This window comes from Caenorhabditis briggsae (genome assembly GCF_000004555.2).
Source record: "Caenorhabditis briggsae complete genome, chrII, whole genome shotgun sequence".
In the NCBI taxonomy this organism is placed as follows: Eukaryota; Metazoa; Nematoda; class Chromadorea; order Rhabditida; family Rhabditidae; genus Caenorhabditis; species Caenorhabditis briggsae.
In genome coordinates, this window is record NC_013486.2 from 10,747,060 (window position 1) to 10,769,858 (window position 22,799).

At 36.0% G+C, this 22,799-nt stretch overlaps 3 protein-coding genes across 3 annotated transcripts; 2 read left to right on the forward strand and 1 right to left on the reverse strand.

The window, feature by feature from the left end:
- Nucleotides 1-808: 808 nt before the first annotated feature.
- Nucleotides 809-4,184, reverse strand: CBG02279 (the record flags this gene model as incomplete). Its single annotated transcript, XM_045242643.1, is given in 12 exon segments — nt 809-1,190; nt 1,235-1,423; nt 1,468-1,864; nt 1,875-2,195; nt 2,411-2,595; nt 2,641-2,767; nt 2,812-3,127; nt 3,176-3,276; nt 3,320-3,425; nt 3,470-3,570; nt 3,623-3,880; nt 3,923-4,184. 12 exon segments carry the CDS (start codon nt 4,182-4,184, stop codon nt 809-811), a joined length of 2,745 nt encoding a protein of 914 aa, XP_045092353.1.
- A 1,092-nt stretch (nt 4,185-5,276) lies between these two features.
- Nucleotides 5,277-5,962, forward strand: Cbr-gst-30 (the record flags this gene model as incomplete). Its single annotated transcript, XM_002630567.1, has 2 exons — nt 5,277-5,409; nt 5,454-5,962. 2 exons carry the CDS (start codon nt 5,277-5,279, stop codon nt 5,960-5,962), a joined length of 642 nt encoding a protein of 213 aa, XP_002630613.1.
- A 1,916-nt stretch (nt 5,963-7,878) lies between these two features.
- On the forward strand, nt 7,879-18,930 carry CBG02276 (the record flags this gene model as incomplete). Its single annotated transcript, XM_045242644.1, has 9 exons — nt 7,879-8,022; nt 8,071-8,258; nt 8,372-9,024; nt 9,076-9,128; nt 9,176-9,969; nt 14,863-15,072; nt 15,703-15,983; nt 18,347-18,579; nt 18,625-18,930. The coding sequence occupies 9 exons, from the start codon at nt 7,879-7,881 to the stop codon at nt 18,928-18,930; spliced, it is 2,862 nt and encodes a 953-aa protein (XP_045092354.1).
- Nucleotides 18,931-22,799: the final 3,869 nt, after the last annotated feature.

Sequence of the window (22,799 nt, forward strand, 5' to 3'; positions counted from 1 at the left end):
AGAAGATTTCGAAAATCTTTTTTGTTTCATTTTTTCGATTTTTTCGTGTCTCCAGAAGTTTTTTGCCGCTTTGGCTTGGCTGGGTGGTCTGACGATTTTTTATTGGAATTCAGAAATTCTTTGAAAGTTTCAAATTTTCAGATTTTGGAACTTTCAGATTCTCCAACTTTTTTACGCCAGAAAAACTAATGACTTGAATTTTCGAAACTTTTGGATTTCAACAAAAAATTCAAATTTTTTAGAACTTTTTGGAATGTTAATAACTTTATTTAATTTTCTCAATTATGGATTTTTAGGAAAAATTTCTGAATTTCTGAATTTCTCCCCCTCTGAATTTGTGAATTTCTGAATTTCTGAATTTCTGAATTTCTGAAGGGGTCTCATCAATAAAAATGTAAATGTGTCAACAGCGCTCTGTCGGAAAGAGGGAGAGAGGCAAGAGGTTTAGAGAAAGAGTGTAATTCTCAACGTCTCCTTCTCATCTGGATTCTGAGAAGATGAGGGGGCGCAAATTTTTGATGAGGTGGCACAAATTTTTGTTTTTTTTTGTTCTGAAAGGATTTTCGGAAATCTTAAAGACAAGAGAGCTTTCAAAATTCCTTTCAAAGTATGCATAGGCTTTTCTTGGCACTTCTCAAATTTCGGACGTATTTTATTAGATTCATTTTCAGAATCAATGGGGTAAGTGTAACAACATTAAAAAACAGTAAAAAACAACAACAAATTTGAGAGGGGGTGAGTGGGAAACATGAAAATGTAGTAAGCAAGAGAGCTTAATGAGCATTGAACGATTCCGCGTTATTTCCGTCTAGTTTATACTACTATTTGCTGATCTTGAACATGTGGACGGAGAGTATCTTCTTTTTTGTTTTCTGAACGTATTCATTAAATTAGAGTACAAAAAATTGTAGGCACACCGTTCTCTTCTCGGGCGCTCATCTGACAATATCCAAGAACTTGAACATGAATTGGCGGACATGTTTTCGTAGTCTTCTTGAGTCACATTCGCGTTAGATTTTGAATCAGAGCTCACGTTCATAGCTGCTGAAAGGTCTAAGCCTGTGGTGTTCTTTGAAAGATCAACAGAACATTCTGGGGATGGAGAGAACGGAATCGGTGACAACGACATGGATCTTCTCGCCAATACAGAGTTCTGCTTGATCGGAGAAGAATCTCTTGCCGATACGAATCTGAATGAACATATTGTTAATTCAATATGGAAACGATACCGTACCTTCGGATGGTTCTGGAAGTATTATCATGTGAAAAAGCGTTGTACTTTCGTCCGGAAAATCGTCGAGACACTCGCCCATCATTTCTGGCTTTAGTGATAGCTTTTCTGCTAAGCTCGCTGATGTTTCTCTCAAGTTGGTAATAGAACTTTTGTACTTTTCCTTGTGACAAATGCGCTCCGACCGAGATCCTAAAAGAGGAAGTAAATGTTTATTGATGATACTCTAATTTTACAAGTGAATGCAAACTACAGAAGCGTTCTTGGCACACTTTTTGCTCAAACAGGTCGCATCGGTTACATTAATTTTTGTATAACCATCGTCATTCTCAACGGCTGCCTCGTCGTCGCTGTGGAAATATACTTTTTTGGTGAACACATTCTTTAAGCTCAAGCCATTTTGTACTGCTACAAATTTAGTTTTCAAAAAACAACTGATATTTCGTGACATACACTTCCAGATGTTCCTAGGGACCTCCAAAGTGAAAGGAACGGAAAAATCATGAAATCCTTCTTCGAGGAGACGTGCTGCACGAGCATGAGCGGACGTATTACTGATCTGTTTGTATTTCACATACGAAACAGTAGAACTGTTATTGAATAGAATCACATTACAGTATTCGGTTTTTTCGTCTGTAAAAACCGATTTTTCTGGTGTGGATTACGAAAAACATACTGCTCATAAATTCGATCAATTTCTCAGTGCACTTTTTTCCATTAGTTTTCGGTCCGAAATCCAATTTAATTCTAGAGTTAAGGCACTCGATTCTATTGGTAGTTACGTAGTTGAGTAGGAGACCACCATTGATTCTACTTGGAATGCTGTGCGTCTCAAACAAGTCGTCGATTCGGTCCAATAACCACTTTCGACGAATCGAGTCACAATTCAATCCTGATATTCCGGTTTTAATTGAGTCTTGTTGAGAACATTCAGACATCCACCCAAGACCTCGCCATTTGTTTCCTATGATACCAAGTTCAAGTCATGATCATTCATTAAGATTTCTTACTGTTTTACCAAACACGGCATCAACGGTTTTCCTGTCCAATTTATTGGATTTTGAAGCATCCTGGAAGTTTTGACGTCTATGAATCAAGCATCTCAGTTTTTGGGTTCGCTCTAAGTATTTCAGCTGAAATTCCAATGTAAGGCATGCTTTTTTAAGTCTCTTACATTACTGTATACTTTGAACGAATCCTCTTCATCTACTACAAACGACGGCATTGTTTTTTTCGTACGAGGATCGATCTTCAAAAATGCTTTATCAATTTCGTCTGCAAATTTCTGATGAACGTCAGCACATTTTGACGTTGAAAGCATGAAACCCAATACAGAATGACGAATCTTGCCAGAGCTCACTGTTCTGTAAATATACATAGTATTTTAAGTCGGAAAAAAACTAACTAACCTGTAGGAACTAAAATCGCCACTCAACACTGTCACCACCAGATCACATAAATCGAAAGTTGAATCCAATTGTAGCTGACCCGCCATTCTGTTAACAATTCCACTGTTGGTTTCTTTTCTGTATGATTCTAGGAACATCATATTAGCTGAACCAATGCAGTCAGAGCCTCACCAACAAAATCATTCAACTTTTGTTGATCCGAACTGGAACAGCCGCTTAGACCTTTTCTATAATCTTTCACATCTTCTGAGCTTGGAAGACCTTTCACGAAGCATCTTATTAGATCCATATCAATGTAAACTAATCCGAACCAATTTCCTGAATTTTTGAGCATCACTTGATTACCGTATACACGCTTTCTACCTGTCGTGAACATTGATATATCTTTCTGAAAGGCCAACTCCGCTAACAATTCTGGTGTTGTTACACACATGCGTCCACGGTTTGAACGAACAGCTCTTGGCTGGTTTCTCACTTGATTTCGAACCTAAAATCATTAGGCATTGTAAAGTCCTCATCCGGTGTGGACTCCTACCTGTCTTTTAGTCACATTTACGTTATTTCTCTTTAAAAAATCATAAGCGCTATTCACAGTTCGGTTATCAAGTGCGCCGTAAACTTCCTTCAGTGCACTATCTGAAAAAAAATAAAATGATTTTTAAACAATTTCTTACAGTACCTGAAATGTTATTCTTCTTGTCAATTTTTAAACTTGTGTAGTCGACATTAGAGTGGGTGCTTGTATATAAAACAAAGTAATATTCAGATCCTTCTGGGTAGATAGTCTGAAAATCAGTTTTCTCATTTCGCATTCATTTCACAATCTCACATATTTTTTGAATTCATCCAGAATTGGAGAGTTGGCTGAGTAGTAACGTACTTTAGTTCCATTGAAAGAAACTTCTCGGGCACGAGGTCTGGTTCTACCTTCTAAAAGATGATAAATTATTTATTTTAATCCTACTAACAGGAAATATCTTACCTTTTGCTTTTTTCCACCAAACTAGTCCATCCTCAACATTTCCATTTTCTACAAAAAACTTCGCAAACTTCGATCCTGGCTCTGAGAATTTCGGTAGCGAAAAATCGTCTTTTTTGGTAGTTGAAAAACTAAAACGATTCAATTTAAATATGTGCCTCAAAAAAATCGCATACCAGTTTTCGACTATTTGATTATAGACATCTTTAGTGAACGACTTGATGACAGGGCCTGTTCTCCATATAAAATCGTCGTCAAGCACTGGAACCTGTTACAAAATTCATATTCCCTTTTCTCGCCTACCTGGTAAGAATTCTAAATTTCGATTTTGATGCGCATCCGTTTCATCCTTGTCAAACTCCATCATGTTATTCTCGTATTCCATAACATCATTCTCTAGTTCCATTCTTTCATTCTCGTATTGAATTTCGAATCCAGTGTCATAGTCATTTCCGAAATTATCATATTCTTCTCGTTCTTGATCTAACATAGAGAAATTTGCGTTTTGTAAAGTTTCGTACTCTTTTTGTCCATAATCATCATCATCTAGCCATCTGTCTTCCATTTCAAGCTCTTTGTAGAATTTTAAAATTCTATCTGCAAACTTTCTTCTGAATAAGAAAAAGGAAGAAGCCGAAACTTAAGAAAAAGCAAAAAAACACAATAATTTGAAAAATGAAATAAGAACTATTTAACAAGATTGTGAAGAAAATTCTTTCAGAACAAAAAAACAAAAATTTGCGCCCCCTCATCAAAAATTTGTGCCCCCTAAGCATATCTCGTTTTGCAGCTAAGGAAGCCACTTTGTGCCCCCCTAATCAAACTAGGTTGTGCCCCCTGAGAATTTGTGCCCCCAAACCATTGAGCCCCCCTGGCTTTGTACCCCCAAATCACTTTTTTTGTACCCCCGAATCAGTTGTGCCCCCTTGTGTCCCCTAATCTTTGTGCCCCCGGAATTAAGTGTCCCTTTCGAACTTAGAGTATTTAACTGAAAACATTTTTTTAAATTTCAAATTTCGCGCCTATTCTCCCAATATCACCTCAACCCCATCCACATCCAATCCAGTTTCATAGAATTCAATTGGTCCCTCATGGCAAGTAATTCGGAGGGTACAACAATTCGGGGGTACAAGGGGGTACAAAGTGATTTAGGGGTACAAAATCCACAATTCGGGGGTACAAACTAAGTCTTTTTTGCCGTCCCTCATCCCATTTTTTTTGCCGTCCCTCATCCCATTTCGATTTTCACTATTTCGAATTTTTTCTGATCAGGCTGACGAAAGCAACTCTGACTGATGGGCAGGAAGGAATATGAAAAGACTAATGTTTAGCAAACTATACAAGTGCAAATGTACCGGATTGTTTCTGTTCCAAAAAACAAACTATATTTCATGCAGTACAAATTTTTCCCCAAAAGTACATTCTCTCCAAAAGTCATCTTTCCGATGAAGAATGAGCAAGAAGAAGCATGATAAATAAAATGTTTGTAGTTCAAACTTCCCAACTTTCTCTCAAATTTTTGTCATCATTTCTTTAACACCTTTCTGCAATTCCGACCAGAAAAGAAAACATGATTACAAAGAAGAAACGACTATAAAAAGGAGGCGAGGAATGGCATACTTCACTCAATCTCTTTGAATCAAGTACTTAGAAAATAATGGTTCACTACAAACTTTCCTACTTCCCAATCCGTTGGGCTGGAGAGGTTCCTCGTCAAATTCTGGCTTATGCTGGACAGAAGTTTGAAGACAACAGAATTCAACAAGCAGACTGGCCAGAACTCAAACCAAGTGAGTTCTAAAATTTCCTCAATAACCTATTTAATTTTGTTCAGGCACTCCATTTGGTCAGCTTCCAGTTCTCGAGGTTGATGGAAGACCCCTTGGACAATCTCATGCTATTTCTCGTTATCTTGCTCGTCAATTCGGAATCAATGGAAGATGTCCATGGGAGGAAGCTCAAGTCAACGCAATTGCTGACCAATTCAAGGATTACTTGTCTGATATTCGTCCATACAATCTCGTTAAAATGGGATTTGCGCAAGGAGATGCTGATCAACTTTACACTGAAACGTTCTTACCAAACTTCAAGAAACACTATCAATTCTTCACAAGATTTTTGAAGGCCAGTGGTGCTGGATTCTTAATTGGAGATTCATTGACCTGGGTGGATATTCTGATTGCTCAGCATACATCAGATCTTCTAAGCGATTCCGGATCAGTTTTTGCGACCAAGGACTCGATTATTGACGAATTCCCAGAGTTGAAGGCTCATCAAAAGAAGATTCATGCAATTCCAAACCTCAAGAAATGGATCGAAACTCGTCCAGTCACTCCATTTTAGATTCAGCTGTTTTTGCCCTTTTGGATTGTATCTGAATCTGTATGAAGAACATTTTTGATTTGTAATATCAGGTTAAAAAGGCCCGAATAAAATGAAGTTGTTCCTAAACGAACTATATGAAACTTCAAAAGTTTGAAAGTGAAAATTCCAGTTTATCAGAATTTTCTTAAAATCTCAAAGTTCCGGGTTTTTAGATTATCATAGTTTTAGTTTTTCCACATAAAGAATAATGAACTTCAAAATTTCAGATTTACGGAATTTCCAAATATCGGAATTACAGAAATTCGGAATTTCAGAATTTCAGAATCTCAGCATTTCAAAATTTCGGAATTCCAGAATATCGGAGTTTCTGAATTTGAGAGTCTCAGAATGTCAGATTCTTAAAATTTCAGAATCTCAGAATGTCAGGATCTCCAAACCTCAGAGTTTCAGGAACTCAGAATTTCAAAATTTCAGAATTTCGGAATATCAGAATTTGAGAATTCGAGAATTTCAGAGTTTCAAAATTTTGGAATCAAAGAATTTCAGAATTTAAGAATTTTGAAATTTCAAAATCTCAAAATTTCTGAATTTCAGAATTTGAGCATTTCATCATTTCATCAATGCAGGATTTCAGAATTTCGGAATAGTTCCATCTTGGAATTTCGAATTTGACCCGAATGGTTTCCAACCTTTCAATGTACTTTGTATCATTTTCTGTCATTCATGTCATCTTTAAAGATTGTTATCAATGTAGTACATAGAAATGTTTGTTCTCTTTTTTCCCTGATCCCTTGGTATCTGGGGTCAGCTGTCAGATAGTCACAACACATGATGATTGCCCGTTTTCTTGTTTTCCATTGATTTTCTGTTTTTTAAATGATCGAAACTCTTGAAAAATGCTTATTTGAAATTATGGAATCAAAGCGCTTCCAAAAACTTCTAACTTTTGATCCAAGGAATTCTTTTAACATGTCATAACCTAAAAATCACGTGAAGTTACTGGAATTCCTCTGGAATACATGCTAGACTGTTGCACATTGTGCACATGTGCATGTCAGTTGATGTTTGCATACCTTTGTTTCTTATCAGTGACCTATGCCACCTTTTCCGTAATCATTTGGGCGGGGAAGTGATATCTGACGACCTGGAGAAACATTTCGTTCTCGTTGACACTTGGTGATTTTTATTCTTCATTTTTAGATGTCATTCTGATTATTGAACATTTCTGGGTTCCTTATTTTGAACTTCAAATATTTTTTTGGTTCCAATTTCTCTAGAAAAAATATGTAGGAAAAATATGTTTGTTTTTGTTTAAATCTTGCTATCTGTAAGACCTCCATTAGAAGGAGCCTAATCGAAGTTTTCTATGTAATAGAAGGGCCCCCTTCAAAATGTGTTACTTGAAATTTACATTTTTCTTACGATTTCAGTGAGAAATATTCCGAAAATTTAATGAAACACAGTTTTTTGCACAAAAATTTGTTCGATTTTGTTGGAAAAGATTGGTTTTCATGAATTTTAAACGAGAATTCACCGAAGTTTAAAAATGAAAGTTTTCGAAAAAAAATGGCAGGAAAAATAAAAGGGGCCTCCTCTGATAATTAATTAATTACACCAGAATAGTTAGAAAATCTTGATTTGAATAATTTATTTTGTCCCAAAGCAGAATTCGATCATTTCCTAAATGTCTAATCGCTTTCTAACAATGACTGAAAATCGGAGAATAAATATAGCTTTGAAAACGGTCTATTTCATACCGTCAAACCTGTAATAGGAGGACAAATAACAACATGGTTAGAGCAGCTGCTTCTAGAATCAAATCAAAACGCGTTTATGAGTCATTTCCCGAGTTTTATGAGTTCTGTTCCTTTTCAACTTTTTCCTTCATTCTTCTCCTTTCTTGACTGAAAATCAGAATCTTTATTTTCAGAACTATGGGCAAACTAACCTCACTTCTCTTATTTGCTTTATTATCTGCAACAAATGCAGGACCTAGATTCGATTGTCTCCCAGAACCAAATGGAAATCAAGGAGCTTGTGAAGCGAGAGGATGCATTTGGAAAGAAGATGATACTGGAGTTGGTTGATTCTTTTTGAAGATCTAAACTCAATTTTTTTAATTTTAGAGAAATGCACCATGGTGTTATTTCAAAGATGGAGTAGGATACAAATTGGATTCTCAACAAGGGACAACCTATAACTTGAGAAAGAATAGTGGACCATCCAATCCATGGGGAGCGGATTCAACTGAAATCAAACTCACCACAAAGACAATTGGAAGTGTTCTCAATGTTCATATTGGAATCGACGGACGGTTTGTTTCTTTTCTTGTTTAATGTTTAGTAGGGGATAACATAACGAACATAGCAAAAGTTCGAGCTAGAGACTTTTCTTTTCTATCTTAAAATTAATCTTTCCATTTTGCAGCTACGAACCTCCAGTGGACTTCCCAAGAGAGACCCAATCATCCGATGAATCTCTCACACTCTCCACATCCAGTTCGGGTGACTTCTTTTCATTCGCAGTTGTCCGTCAGAGTTCTAACAGAAAGTTATTTGATACTTCTATTGGAGGACTAATTTTCTCTGATCAATTCATTCAAATTGCCACATATCTTCCAAGTGAAAACATGTATGGCTGGGGAGAGAATACACATCAATCTTTGAGACATGATTTTACAAAATATTTGACCTGGGCTATGTTGGCTCGTGATCAGCCTCCTAATTCTGGAAGTCTTGACACAATGAACCTCTACGGAGTACATCCATACTACATGATCCTTGAACCAGATGGCAAAGCTCACGGAGTTCTGATTATCAATTCGAATGCTCAAGAAGTGACCACTGCTCCTGGACCATCCTTGATCTACCGCACCATCGGAGGAAACTTGGATATGTATTTCTTCCCTGGACCAACTCCTGAAATGATTACTCAACAGTATCTTAAATTCATTGGAAAGCCATTCCTACCTGCTTACTGGGCATTGGGATATCAGTTGTCAAGATATGGATATAAGGGATTAGCCGAAATGAAAACTAGAATTCAAGCTGTTCGTGATGCTGGAATTCCCATTGATATTGGTGAAGCTTACATGGAAATGAAAGAGAGAAATACATAGGACTTATTTTCAGGAGTTGCTGATATTGACTACATGCAAAGATACAAAGATTTCACAACTGGAGACGTAAGTTATATTTTATTCATGTTTAGATAGATATCGAAAGCTTTTAGGATTGGGCCGGATTCTCTGATTACGTAAAGACAATGCACAGCTGGGGAATGAAACTGATTCTGATTTTCGATCCAGCCATCGAAGCAACTTATCCATCGTTCCAACGTGCTATGGCTGCTAATGCTAAATTCATTGAATGGGAATCCCAATCTCAAGTTCAAACTGCAATTCAGAATTTGTATCCAATGGCAAAGGACACTAAAATCATGCTTGGAGTCGTCTGGCCAGACAACCACGTGGCATTCCCTGACTTCTTGGATTCAACTAACAACACTCAAAATTGGTGGATCAACGAGTTCGTCACTTATCAATCTCAAGTTCCATTCGATGGAATCTGGATTGATATGAACGAACCATCAAACTTTGGAACAAATCAAGATCATCCATGGTATTTTGATAGTGCTGATCATCCAGATGATGCTCCACTCTTCTGTCCAACCAATGGATCAAATCTTTGGGAAATGCCCCCATACAAAACGCGGGCGGTCTGGAGATTCGGCGATGCCAATAATGGAGCGTTCCTTTCAACAAACACATTATGTATGTTGGCTCAACAAGACGGAGGAAAACAAAGATTCTACAATGTGAAGAATTTGTACGGATTGACAGAAGCGATTCATACTCAGACGGCGTTGTTCAAGGCAACTGGAAAGAGAGGAGCTGTGGTTTCAAGATCAACATATCCATCTGCTGGGAGATATGCTGGGCATTGGTTGGGAGATAACACGGCCAGATGGGAAGATTTGAGAACATCAGTTATTGGAGCACAAGAATTCAATATGTTCGGAATTCCGTAAGTTTCTTGTAGTTTTGGGAGAAGCACAGCAGAGAATTCTGAATTCCGGAAAAGAATTCTGAATTTCCGGAAAAAATACTTCTCCAGATTGTGAGCAAAAATGTTAATGTGCTAGAGTTCTCTGTGTCCAAGTTCCGGATTCTGGTAATTTTTCATTCGGGATTCAGAGATTTAATGTCATTCCCGGTTCTGAATTCGGTTCTGTAAAATTTCTTGTGCGGATTCCGAATTTCGGTTTTTGAGAAAATTGTTTTATTTCGTATTCCGTTTCTTGAAAAAGCAATTTCGGACATCTCTGGTGGTAATACTTTTAACTTTGAGCCAATTTATTTCGATTCCTTTCAAAGATATAAAAAAGTGATCGATTAAACATTTTTGTTATAATATTATAAACATTTTATCAATTGACACTTTTTTGATATGTCTTACAGTAACCGAGATAATTGAGCTCAAGCTTGACATTGAGGGCGCCCCTCTATTATAAGTTTTACGGTAATTTGGACGAATGGTATAAATGGACAAGAGTATGTCAAGCGTTGGGCATTAATACGGTCAATGAGCTTGTTTCACGGTATTTTCAGTTTTCTGTAAATCGTCAACACCTGAATCCCAAACGATTCCTAATTTACCCCACCCAGTCTACAAACTACGGTTATTTTTAGTACCACAGTTGCCTAACAACAGAACCCAATTAGTGTCCTGAATTTTGACCTAACAGGGTCATCCTGTCTTGTGTCTTAAAATCAAGAATCTGCGTATTAAAGATTATGAACTACTGTTCATAACAATGGTCGAGAGGCAAACAAAGAAAACTGCAAAACAAAAATTTCGATATGTTTCATTTTTTCTTTCATATTTTTTTGTTTGTTGAATATCAAAAAACAAATCATAAGTTAAGAATATAAATTCGGGGAAGGGGGATAAAAAAAATGATGTTTGTGATCATGAGATGAGATTTTTTGGAAATGATTGTTGGGTGATTTGTGTCGTCCTATATACACTTATTACACTTTTTTGATGAGCATCCGTGAGTGGAGAAGTTTTGTTGAATCCGTTTGAAAGCTGTAGAAGGAGGCTGATTAGATTTGAGCCATTTGATTTGTTGGGGTTGAAGAAGGCTTCAGAAAAATGATGACCAATTTAGAAGAAGAATAGGTCTGCACAGTCGGATAGAGTTCCGCCGTCGATGCGAATTGAGGGAGGGCAACGATCCATATCTGGAAAATAGAAAATTGAGTTTAGGATTTGATATAACTGTGAGGACCATTGAAAGAAGTAAAAACGGTTTTGAGTATTAAGAAAGCAAAATATTTAGGTTGATCAGAAAGTTTATGAAAAATCAAGAGTTTTGTAAGGAGTATCAAAGAAAAACAGTGTTTCCTCTAATAGAAGCCCACACAAACCATCAATTTGAGCTCAATTATCTCGATTTCTGTGAAAGATATTAAAAAGTTGTCAACTAATAAAATACTTTCGATATTATGATAAATAACTTATCAGTTGACAAGTTTTTGATATCTTGTACAGGAATCGAGATAATTTGGCATAAAGTTGGCGGTTTGGCAAGGGCTAAGCCCACTGGGTTTCTATTCGAGGAAACAAGGTACATAGAACCATCAATAGAAATCTAATAAGAGAAAAAATAATGCAGAGGTTTGAAGAGTGAAAAAATGTGTGATAGGCAGAATCCTGAACTTAAAAACCGTTCAATTCCGTGTCAAGAATAAATGAAATCATTCAAATTTTTGAAATAATGAAACGAAGGGAGAGGAATGTGCGATAAGCTGACACAGAAAAATGCGGAATAGAGTTAGAGTAGCAGCACTGTTTTTTGGGAGTAGGCGAAGAGTACGTGTTTATATAAAGTGACAAAAAGACGAACCCACTTCCTGATGTGATAAATCAAAAAAGTCTTATCATTGTAGTGATGAGAGATGTATACGTCAATTCGATTCACTTTTGATTCGGTTCGTCAAATGAAAAGTGGTGTAGGTCCTGATCTGAGATCTATAGATGAATCGAATCGAATCATTTTATGAATTGGTTTGGGAAACCATTGGCAGAAACCTATTTATAGAAGAAGAAAAAAACACATACGTGTCTAGTACTTCTTCTTTGGAGGTAACACATTACACTACTTCTTCTTCTCGCCCTCATGAAAAATGTATGCAATGCAGTTGGGAGAAGAAAAAAGGCCTACTTGAAAGCAAAGGAATTTTATTAGCTTAGTCACATCATCAGAATTTACTAATCACCGTCCTTTTGTAGCGTATTGTTCTGGGAAGAAAAAGAAGTTACAGTGAGTCAGTGATTTATAGGGGTCAGTAGAAAGCTGTGATTTCCAGAAAAGGTAATACAAGTGTCACTTGATTACAGATACATTCCTACATTTGCAGAAAACAAAAAAGAATCAGTAAACATGTGATTGATTTCTGTAAATATTACTGCAAACCAGTAGTCAAATATAGGCCCTTTGTTTCTATTTTTGGATATACAGAATCATCTGAAACGATCGTTTTTTGGTCATTGAGTTATGCTAAATTTCAAAGTTTGGTTTTTCAAAAAATCAAAGTTCAAAAATGGAATATAGTCTAGATTGCTGGGTGGGCTTTGTCATCCTAAATATTATTTTATAGGGGTATTCAAGGAGGACCCCCACACGGCCAAGTTTGAGCTCATTCATCTCGGTTCCTGTGGAAGACATTAAAAAAATGTGTAAATTGACATATTTATCAGTTGACCACTTTCTCATATCTTTGACAGAAATCGAGATAAATTGGCTTGAAGTTGAAAGCGATGCTGAAAGTTTCGAGAAAACTTGTAGCTATATTTAAATTGTGAAATTCATTTTGCGCATTAATACTACAACTGATTGTGAGGTACTCCTTTTTTGGATGAATAGTTATGAGAGCCTCAGGCATATCGCTTGTGCAATTTTACGTGGACACATTTATAAGTTTTTAGCTCGAGCACCGTCTGGACCAAGGCTGTGCCACAGCCGGCAGCAGAATTTTGATATGGCTACTTTGGAATAGGTAGAATACGAGTGCGGCTTTATTGGTTTCTGGATCGCTGAGCGCATTTTTGAAAGAACCGAATAAAATGTGACGGACTGATTGGTCCACGGTCTGAGTCACGGCCGACGGCGGCTGCTATACTCTCAGCCTTGCTCTGAGCACATTTCTAAATTAATTTGGGAAAATACTGCTTTACAATTAAGTAGATTGACTGTATTCCCTGTCCAAAAGCTTGAATAGATACTGAAGCAGATTTGAGGATAACCGAATTTTATTTTAGCTTTCTGATTCATTTATTTCAGAAATATTTGAAATACTTGAAACATCTGAATACATAGAAAAGGGAAATTTTATGTTTAGGTTGACAGGCTCCGGCTGCTTGAGATCAGAGTGGTGACTTTAGGCGTCTGAATTGAAAAGAAACATCTGGAAGCTTACCTGAGAGATCCTCTAGGACACACTAGACCGTTTTATTTTAATAAGGTCCGAAATGTGTTCACACTAAACCAGGGTGTGTCAGTTTGAGGTGTGAATAGTGAAATGGTATTGACAAGAGGAGGGATCTTCTTCCCCTCCTTCTGATCTTCTAGGAACTCCACCTCTTCTTTTTTTTCCTCTGTTATTGTGTGAACGAATACAATCATTTTGCCCTTCTTACCGTATACCTCGGTTCTTCACGCCTCCAGGCTACTCCAGACGCCTCCCTTTTTTCCTTTGTTTTGATTAGCGCCACACCCAAATTATAATTTGATATGCTCAACCCGTGAAATCGTGTTAATTAAAATCAAATCAGAATTAGAAAAGTGAACTGAAAGCAGATGGTGTGAAAAGGGGAGAGAAGTGAAAAAAAACAGAATGGTCTTGCGTCACGTATTCAGATGATTTTCCATGCGTCCACTTACAGTAGGACTGTCTAAAACGGGCAACAAAAGTTGTCGAGATTGAATTAGGAATGAGGGGCCTTCTTTTTTCGGTTAGAGACAAGGTGATGGTTTTTTGTGTTGTTGAACCGCCCGACCGAAGGTGCTTAGCAAGAAGTGGGAGGGGACACACCCTGTCCTGTTCTCGTCGTTTTTGACGTCACAACACATTTCGCCTGATGCCACAACGTCTGCAATTATCCCTCTGTCTTCCAACAACTTTCTCGATTAACTGACCTCTCAACGATGCCTCTCGCTCAATTGGATCTGACGTATTTGTTGTCGAAAAAACAGAAGAATTGAGTTGGAACAATGGAAAATGTAGCCAGAGAAACATCTAGAAGTGATGATTTATAATACGCTCTCTGGTGCAGGTTTGGGAAGAATGGAGGCATCTAGAAGAGGTGTTTTGGTGATAATATGGGTTGTGTTCTACCATCTACAGTACCTATTTAGCTTCTGCATTCCTACTCTTCGGGAAAAACAGTGTCCAATGATGAGCAATGAAAGCTACAAGAATTAAATTTAGAAACCATTTTAACGAAAGGATCTTTTCAAATTCTATCTACTGCCATAAGATGATCCGAGACTGAAGGTTGTACAAGCATAAAACTTGAGTAATGCGTTATATTGGGCTCAAATTTGGAGTGCAAAAACACAATTAATTCATCAGTAAGATATTTTATGTCTAAAGATATACCCGTTTTTATCAGTCCGGGTAATTGTGTGCCACCCTGTAATTTTCAGTATCAAACGTTTTTTGTCTATTCCTACAGTGATCTATTTTTATCATTGACATGTCTATTTACGTAGTTGGCCCAAAAAAGCGAGAAGATCATTATCAGATTAAGCATCTAATTGAATTAGTTGATGAAGATTACTGTAGACATAACAGAATCTCGGAATATTTGATTTATTAGATGATGATCAACTAGACATTTTTGTATTTTCAGATATGTTGGAAGTGACGTCTGCGGATTCATTGGAACTACAACTGAAGAGCTTTGTCTGAGATGGCAACAGATGGGAGCATTCCATTCCTTCTTCAGAAATCACAATACAATTGGACAACCGGCACAAGATCCAGCTGTTTGGCCATCGGTAGCAGCGGCCACAAAACAAGCAAATCTTTTTAGATATCAATATTTGCCATACTTGTTCAGGTACACTTCTAGACTAGCAGACTTGTATACCGGGTCCTTGGCGGGCCATCGCGAACCCTCTCACAGTTTCTTTTGAAGTCAATATTTTTGAACGGACTATTTAAATTAGATAAGTTAGAGCTCAATAAGTACTTCATAGTTATATTTTTATTCAGAAAGCTCTTGTCTATGAAAAAAGTTACAAACGAAAAAGACCAAAAATAGGCAGAGCCCGGTCCGGTCGGATTTAGCCACTTTATGGCTAACTTTTTTCATAGACAAGGAACAGTTTTTTTTGAAGTCGTCCAGTTCTATCATATCTTCCGTAAACACTCTAATAAAAGGCCAATCTAAAAAGCTAGATTTGAACCCATATATCTCGGTTCCTATAAAAGGTGTCAAAAATTTGTCAACTAATAAAATGTTGGTGATAATATGATACACATTTCATCTGTGGATGGATTATTGTTATCTCTTATAGAAATTGAGATGATGGAGCTTCAAGTACAAGAATAGGGATGCCTTCTATGAGAGTGTATACGGTAATTAGGTGGTCCGAAAATTTTTATTCTAAAAGTAACTGCCAATGCCCGGTTCACAAAAATTCTTCTTATTATTCTAAAACTTTTCTTGACATTCTTTTTTTTTTAGTCTTCACTTCGCTGCTTCACAAAGCGGAGGATCTGTTATCCGCCCAGTGTTCTTCGAATTCCCAACAGACGCCGAGACATTCAATCTGGGATATGAATTCATGTGGGGATCCAGAATGCTTGTTGCTCCAGTCCTCTACCAAGGAACCACTTCAGTGAATGTCTACCTGCCAACCGATCGCTGGTATTCTCTGTTTGATTACAAATACGGAAGTATCATTTCCCCTGGATACACCACCGTTTCAGCTCCAACTACTTCTAGAATTCCAGTGTTTGTTAGAGGTAAGGATCTACAGTAACCCAAAGATTGGTAAACTTGCAAATTGCTGATCTAGTTGTTTTTCCATTCTAATCTCTGCTCTCATTAATTCGTGTTTTTTTCTTGATTTGATGCTGCAGAATGAGAGAGATAAACAACGAGCGAGAAAGAGAGACCAATTGTCTAAAATTGGGGTTTGCAGTGGAGAAGAGAAAAGAATACTTCCACATTCCAGACATTCTCTGGTCATCACATTATCGACGTAGTGAACACGAAAATGGAAGCCAATTAATTAGAGTGACAGTAGTGTATGTGAATGTGTATGTAGACGTGAAGAGTGAGGGTGATGAGATGAGATCAAAGTCATTCTACCATGATGTGCTTTATATGTGATATGTAAAAAAGAGAAGATGGCGAGATCAAAGATAGATTTTTTGGACTACACTGTGTTGATTTGGTACGGGATCAAATGAGAAAAGTGTGGTAGAAAATTGGTCGGAGGGAACCAAGATTAGAAGAAAAAATCTACCATTCCTGTGCTAGTCTGATCCAAATTTGACACATTGGTACATTAGAAAACATAGGTGGGGTTATGGACGTCATTAAAATGCTTTAGAATTTTAGAATTCCGATGAGCCTTGAATTCATTCTTAAAAGTGAAAAAAAGAACTACAGGGTGGGCAAAAGTCTGGTAACCAAAGTTTGACGCAATCTGGCGCGCGCTGACGCACTTTTCGTGCATTGATTTGATGCTCATATTTTTTCCGTCTCTTCATTAGTAGATGGGCAAAGTTTCATGTTTCTATCTCAATTTTTACGAAGATCGCACTACTTTCTGTACGCCTTCTTCAGTTTTTTCCTTTTTTTTTGCGGATCCTTGTGAGCCAGTGGGCCAGGAATACTACTTCTAGGGAAATTCATGATGTCTAAGTTATCGTGCCATAAAGCTCACAAAATTTAACTACCCAAAAAGATGTAAAACCTGCTCACACGGAAAAACGTGTTCAGCAAAAAGTGCCAAAACCAAATTTTCTAACTTCCTCCCCGAAAAGGATGGCTTGTCTCGAGTCAGACGACAATCCGATGGGAATTTCGATGGTTGACACTTTTAGAGCATATGTTCAAGTTTATTTTCACATGTTTTTGGGTGCTCTCAAAAATCTGTTTACCGCGAAATGAGACAGTTTACCCACAGACCACCCCCGTGCCGCCAAAGACGCTACCCAAAGATGTTGAGCCCCACGACCTGAAACAGAGCTACCATCAACAAACAACTGTAATTTAATTTAGTTACAAATCTCTTTGATAAAGTCCTGTCAAAATTTGACCCGGATTGGACTATTTTCCGAAAAGTTATGATGTCTTCTTTTGGTTACCAGACTTTTGCCCCACCCTGTACTGTAGTTTTCGGATTCTCTTTTGTTTATTAAATGAGGATTACTGTAGGATTAAGATCTAATTCTTTAATTTGAAAATAATGAGAATTACTGTAGTTTTTGGATTCAATTTGAAAGAGTTGAGAAGATAAAGATTACTGTAATTTTCCAACTATTTTGTAAATTAAAGAAATGAGGATTACTGTAGTTTTAGGATTCAATTAAAAAACGGCCTATTGTAGTTTATAGAATTTGTAAAAATTGAAGTAACGATGACTACTGTAACTTCCGAATTTTCTGAATCAACGAAATGAGGATTACAGTATTTTTCAAATTCATTTTTGAATGAAAAAATAAGGATTGCGGTAGTTCTCGAAATCGTGTTTAAAATTTGAAAAATATGAAAGGTGTACTGTAGTTTTCGGATTTAATGTTCAAAATTTGAGAAAATGAGGATTACTGTAGATTTCAAATTTATTTTTGAATTGAAGAAGTGAGGATTACTGTAATTTCCGGAATTTTTCGAAACATGAAAAAAGATTACTGTAGTTTTTGAATTCAGTCTCCAATCGAAAAAATGAGGATTACTGTAGTTTTCGAATTTAATTTCGGAAATGAAAAAATGTTACTGTAGTTTTCTGAACCCATTTTTGAAACTGAAAAATAAGAATTACTGTAGTTTTCGGATTCACTTTTTTTTATTGGAAAAATAAGGAATACTGTAGTTTTCGGATCAAATTTTGAGCAATTGAAAATCATAAGGATTACTGTAGCTTTAAGACTTACTTTTTTAGAGCACCGTCCTGCTGATAAAAAAATGACCACTTTATTTGAATAGTCCGAAACATCTTCAAAACTTTGAGAAAGGGCTTAAAATGTATGAAGAGTTGACAAGATGCTGAACCATGAAGAAATGTGGATTACTGTAGTTTTCGGATTCACATTAAAAAATTGAAAAATAAGGATTACTGTAGTTTTCGAAACTATTTAAATAAAAAGAACAATTTCAGGATACAGTGTGATCCCTCGCCAAACCCCCGCCATCACCACAACCGCTACTCGTCAAAATCCATTCGAACTTCTGATTGCTCCATGTCAACTGGGAAAAGGGGAAGGAACGCTATTCTGGGACGATGGAGAAACAATTGTTAACGATTTCAATTCTCATGATTACCACCGATTTGATTTCGTTTACAATACAACATCTACTGGCGGTCTTCTCACAATCAATCATTCCAAAAAGGTCAGAAAAATCAAGAAACAGTAAACTTCATTGTTTTTGTTTCAGAGCTCAACAATTTCTCTTCCAACTTTGGACATTATCGAGGTTTTCAATTATCCGAAGGCACCGAATTTCCGTTCTTTTACTATTAACGGAACTCCAGTCAACATCAACGTTCAAAAGTCAACTTACTCTGGAATCACAAAAATTTTGTACATCTCTACGGAGGGCCTCATCAATTTGACATCTTCTGATTCCATTGTTCTTCAATGGTCTAACGCTGGAAGTAGTATGTTTGATATCGACGTTGGAGTTGAGAATGGAAAGATGAAGGCGTTGAACACAAATCGATACGAAGAATTGTACTTTTAAATTTCTACTGTAATTGTCTACTGTACTGTCGTGTTTCCTTTCACATGCTCACTTTCCTGTACTTTTGTCCTGTATACTAACACATATCCTTTTGGAGTCAGTATTTTTAAATAAACTTAAGAATATCGTTCATCAACTGTGGCAAATACTCATTTGCTCGAAGATCATTTGCAAGAGTAAGATCCCGGGAATTTTCTGAACCTTTTAAGTGAAGATAGGAGTCAGCAGAATAATTGATGTATTAAACTTTAGTGCAGCATTATAACCAACATAAGACTCGATGTCGTATATAGTCTTAGTATACGAATCAACTACTAAAATGCAATATGCAGATGGAACATGTTTTCCAATATTCTTAGTCCATTTATCTTTTTCCTTTTTTTCACCAGCAAGCTTCCTTGGATTGTTCTCTTTAGATTGAACAAAAACTTCTTTGACTTTTTTATTATGAATTTTTTCTATCAAACTTTCGAAATCTGAATAGATAACATAACGATGCTTTTGAGTATTCTGATGATTAACGAATTCAACAATGTTTTTACGAGATAATCTATGCTCAATTGGTGGAGTATTTTCACAATTCTCAAAGTGTCTATCTAACTTTTCTTGGTTATAGTAATATGATAAACATCTACAACAATAATATTTCATGTTATCCCCATTGCTTCTACTTAAAAGTCTACTTAAATTTGTGATAAGACTAAAATGTCCATTACCTTCTGAATCTTCATTATAAAAGAGGTTAACAGTTCTTTCTTTTTCACATTTTTAAGTTGAATGACGAATTTTATATATTCTATGTTCATAATCATCGGGTGTAGGTTGGTAATTATTTCTCGTTTGAGCATAATTTGAAATAGAATATTCATATGCAAAAACATGAACACTTAAATTATTCATACCCTCAAATTTTTCAATATCTTCAAATTTGAAAGGAAATTCAAGTCCATCAAAATTCAATTCATCCTTAAAAGGCGTGTATTTAGTAACTCTTTCTTTATCTCTAGTAGCAGGGTGTAAATGGGCTAGAATACACCACTTGAAACACATGTTATCTTTGTTCTGGATATTTAAAACTGACCTTTTACTAATAACAAACTGAGGATTCGGTATGTATGATGCTCCTATCATTGCATCAGTTTTAGTTTGAAACATAGTCAATCTCAAAAACCTAGTTATCACTAATCCTGAAGCATGATGTTCTCTGTTCTCCACGTCATTCATTAATGTGCTACATGCTGCTTGATAGAATTCTTCCCTACTTTCACCAGAATGTAAAATTTGACTCGTCGTGTTGACATGAAACTTTGCTGCATCAGTAGAATCAGGCTTTTTTGTTTCACATTCTAAATAAAGCATTATTTTAACATTGGTTTTTTGTAAATGTCGTTGACTACAGTATTTTGCTTCTTCTTGAGAAAAGAAGCCAATCTTTTTTTTACAAGATCCATGTAAAATTCAATACCTTTCTCTTCGATCAATTCAAAAGGATTTTCTAGACAATCTTTGTTGTTCTTGCTTCTATAATTTGTTACTCTTGAGTTAGCATTTTCTCTATCTTCTTGTTCCATAAAAATCAAATCATCCTTAGGAAAAATCTCATCTGGAGGTGGTAATGGATTTTCTTGATTTTCTTGAGAATGATCATTAATAAATTGCTTCATTTCATCCACCTTCATCTTTTTCATTTGAGCATCAGTCATTAATAATCTTTTCTTTTTATTAATTTTTCTAACTATACGGAGAAGTTCATCTCTCGACATTGTCAGATGATTTTTCTCAAAAATAATTACTTTTTCAAATCTTAGAAGGATGTAGGACTTCCTTTTTATATGGAAAATTTTTTTTCAAGAAAAATCTAAGTTTCACAGTCAGCGAAAGTAATGTCTCTAAACTTCATAATAAAGTCAATCATTTCTTGTTTTCTCATAGTTTGGATTTCTTTGGATTTGAGAATGTATTTTCTCAATTCCCTTCCAATCATTGCAACTTTTCTACGAACTTCATCTCTTTTCATTTTCTTTAAATCTTCTTCGTGTGAAGAAATATTTTGGAAACTTACTTCTTGAGTAATTTCTTCCATTTATAAATACAATAATTTTTTAATAAAGATTGTGAATCTCCGGATTCTTCGAATTTAAATAAATTACTTTTTCAAAAATGCCTTCCACAATCGAAATCTATGATCCTAGGAAGAGAAATGAGATAATTAACAATTTTCTAAAGAATAGAAAAGAACACCATCTAAAAAATCTTCAAGAACGCTCAGACCTAGAAAACGTAGAAGATCACCGTGTGGAAGTATTCAAACCCATATTAGAATCAAACAAGAAATTACAAGAAGAAATTATTGATGAAAAGAATAAGATAGTTCAAACTCTTAATAGTTTCAAAGGAGAAATTAAAGGACAACCACAATTTTTACAAAGTACTCCATTGAAGCAAATCCAAACTGCAAGTAGTCCAAGTAAAGTAAATTCTCCTTCAAACGAACCGAAGGTTCTAGGATTCTCTGAATCTGTAATCAAAGTTTCCAACTTAATCGCAACTTATCTTCAAGATCCTAGAGATAAAAGTAATGCTGGATATTCAATAAGGCATTTCTCCGAAGGAGGTTTAAAAGGTTATACTATTGGAAATAAGGAAGTCATGTTCGATGATAATACAATTGAAATAAATGATGTTGTTTATACAGCAACACCTGGCCTTATGGAATTATTAACTAAAAAATCTCCTAATTTGAGTAAAATTAAAAATGATGACACTCAAAATTATCGTGATATCTTATTATGCTCGAATGCTTTGTATCAAGGATTTGATAAAAGTAGTAAAAGATATAATGCTGATCCAAGTGATAAATGGAAATTCACTAAATTGAATTATTTTGTCGCGAAAGCTCAAGCTACTGAAAGTAGTGTAACCAAAGAAAAATCTTCTCAAGGAAGCTCTAAGCTTACACAAAGTCCAAATGTATCTAAAAGTCAATTCCAAGGATCTGTAAGACATTCAGCGAAAGCAAGCTTCCTTGAAGTGCCTAGTGAAGGTAGTAGTATATCTCAAGTCTTTGATTTCCTACCAGAAGATATTAATGCTCTTATGGATTCATTAAATACAATACAATTAAGATTATCAATAGGTTCTTTTCAAGCTGGAAATAATGGTGAATATAATAAGATTCACGCTATTTTAGATGAATTAATTCGTAGAAAGAAGATAAAAAAGAAAGATTTACCAAGTATCTATTTAGGTATTGGTTTTTAACTTCTAAAACTTTTTACACTTATAGGAAGCTTGCTGACGCTGATGACGCTGAATAATGTTATTCTCTTTATTTGTTCCCTTCTTTACATATGCCCTGGAAACATTAGGAAATTCTTTTGAAACACCAACTCTTTTAAATTTATCACTGAGCACAGTTTCTGTGATATCCAGATCATTGAGAAAGTCTAGACATTCTCTATTTGTCAATGTCTTCTTATTCTTTAGAGTAAGAGAAAGATCAATTGAAGGTACTTCTACTATTTGTTCCTTTTGTTTTTCATTATATTTTTTTCTAAGCTCATAGTTGCCTGGTGCATCTACCCTCCAACCCCTTCTAAAGGTTCCCTCTAACCACGCAACGACACTCCGCTATCCCCCTCGGCGCGCACAATTTGAATTTAGTTTTGAGGGATTGCGAGCTTGGATTTGGCTCGTGGTTGTGAGGGGATACGACGAATTCGAACGTTTTCAAAATCGAACAGACCTAAAGTCGAACTGTTTCAAATCAGAACAGTGTCTTTCTCGAACAAGTATCAAAACAGAACAAGGACAAAATCGAACTGTTCTAATTCGAACTGTGCACTGTCGAACTGTCCCAAATTGGAACG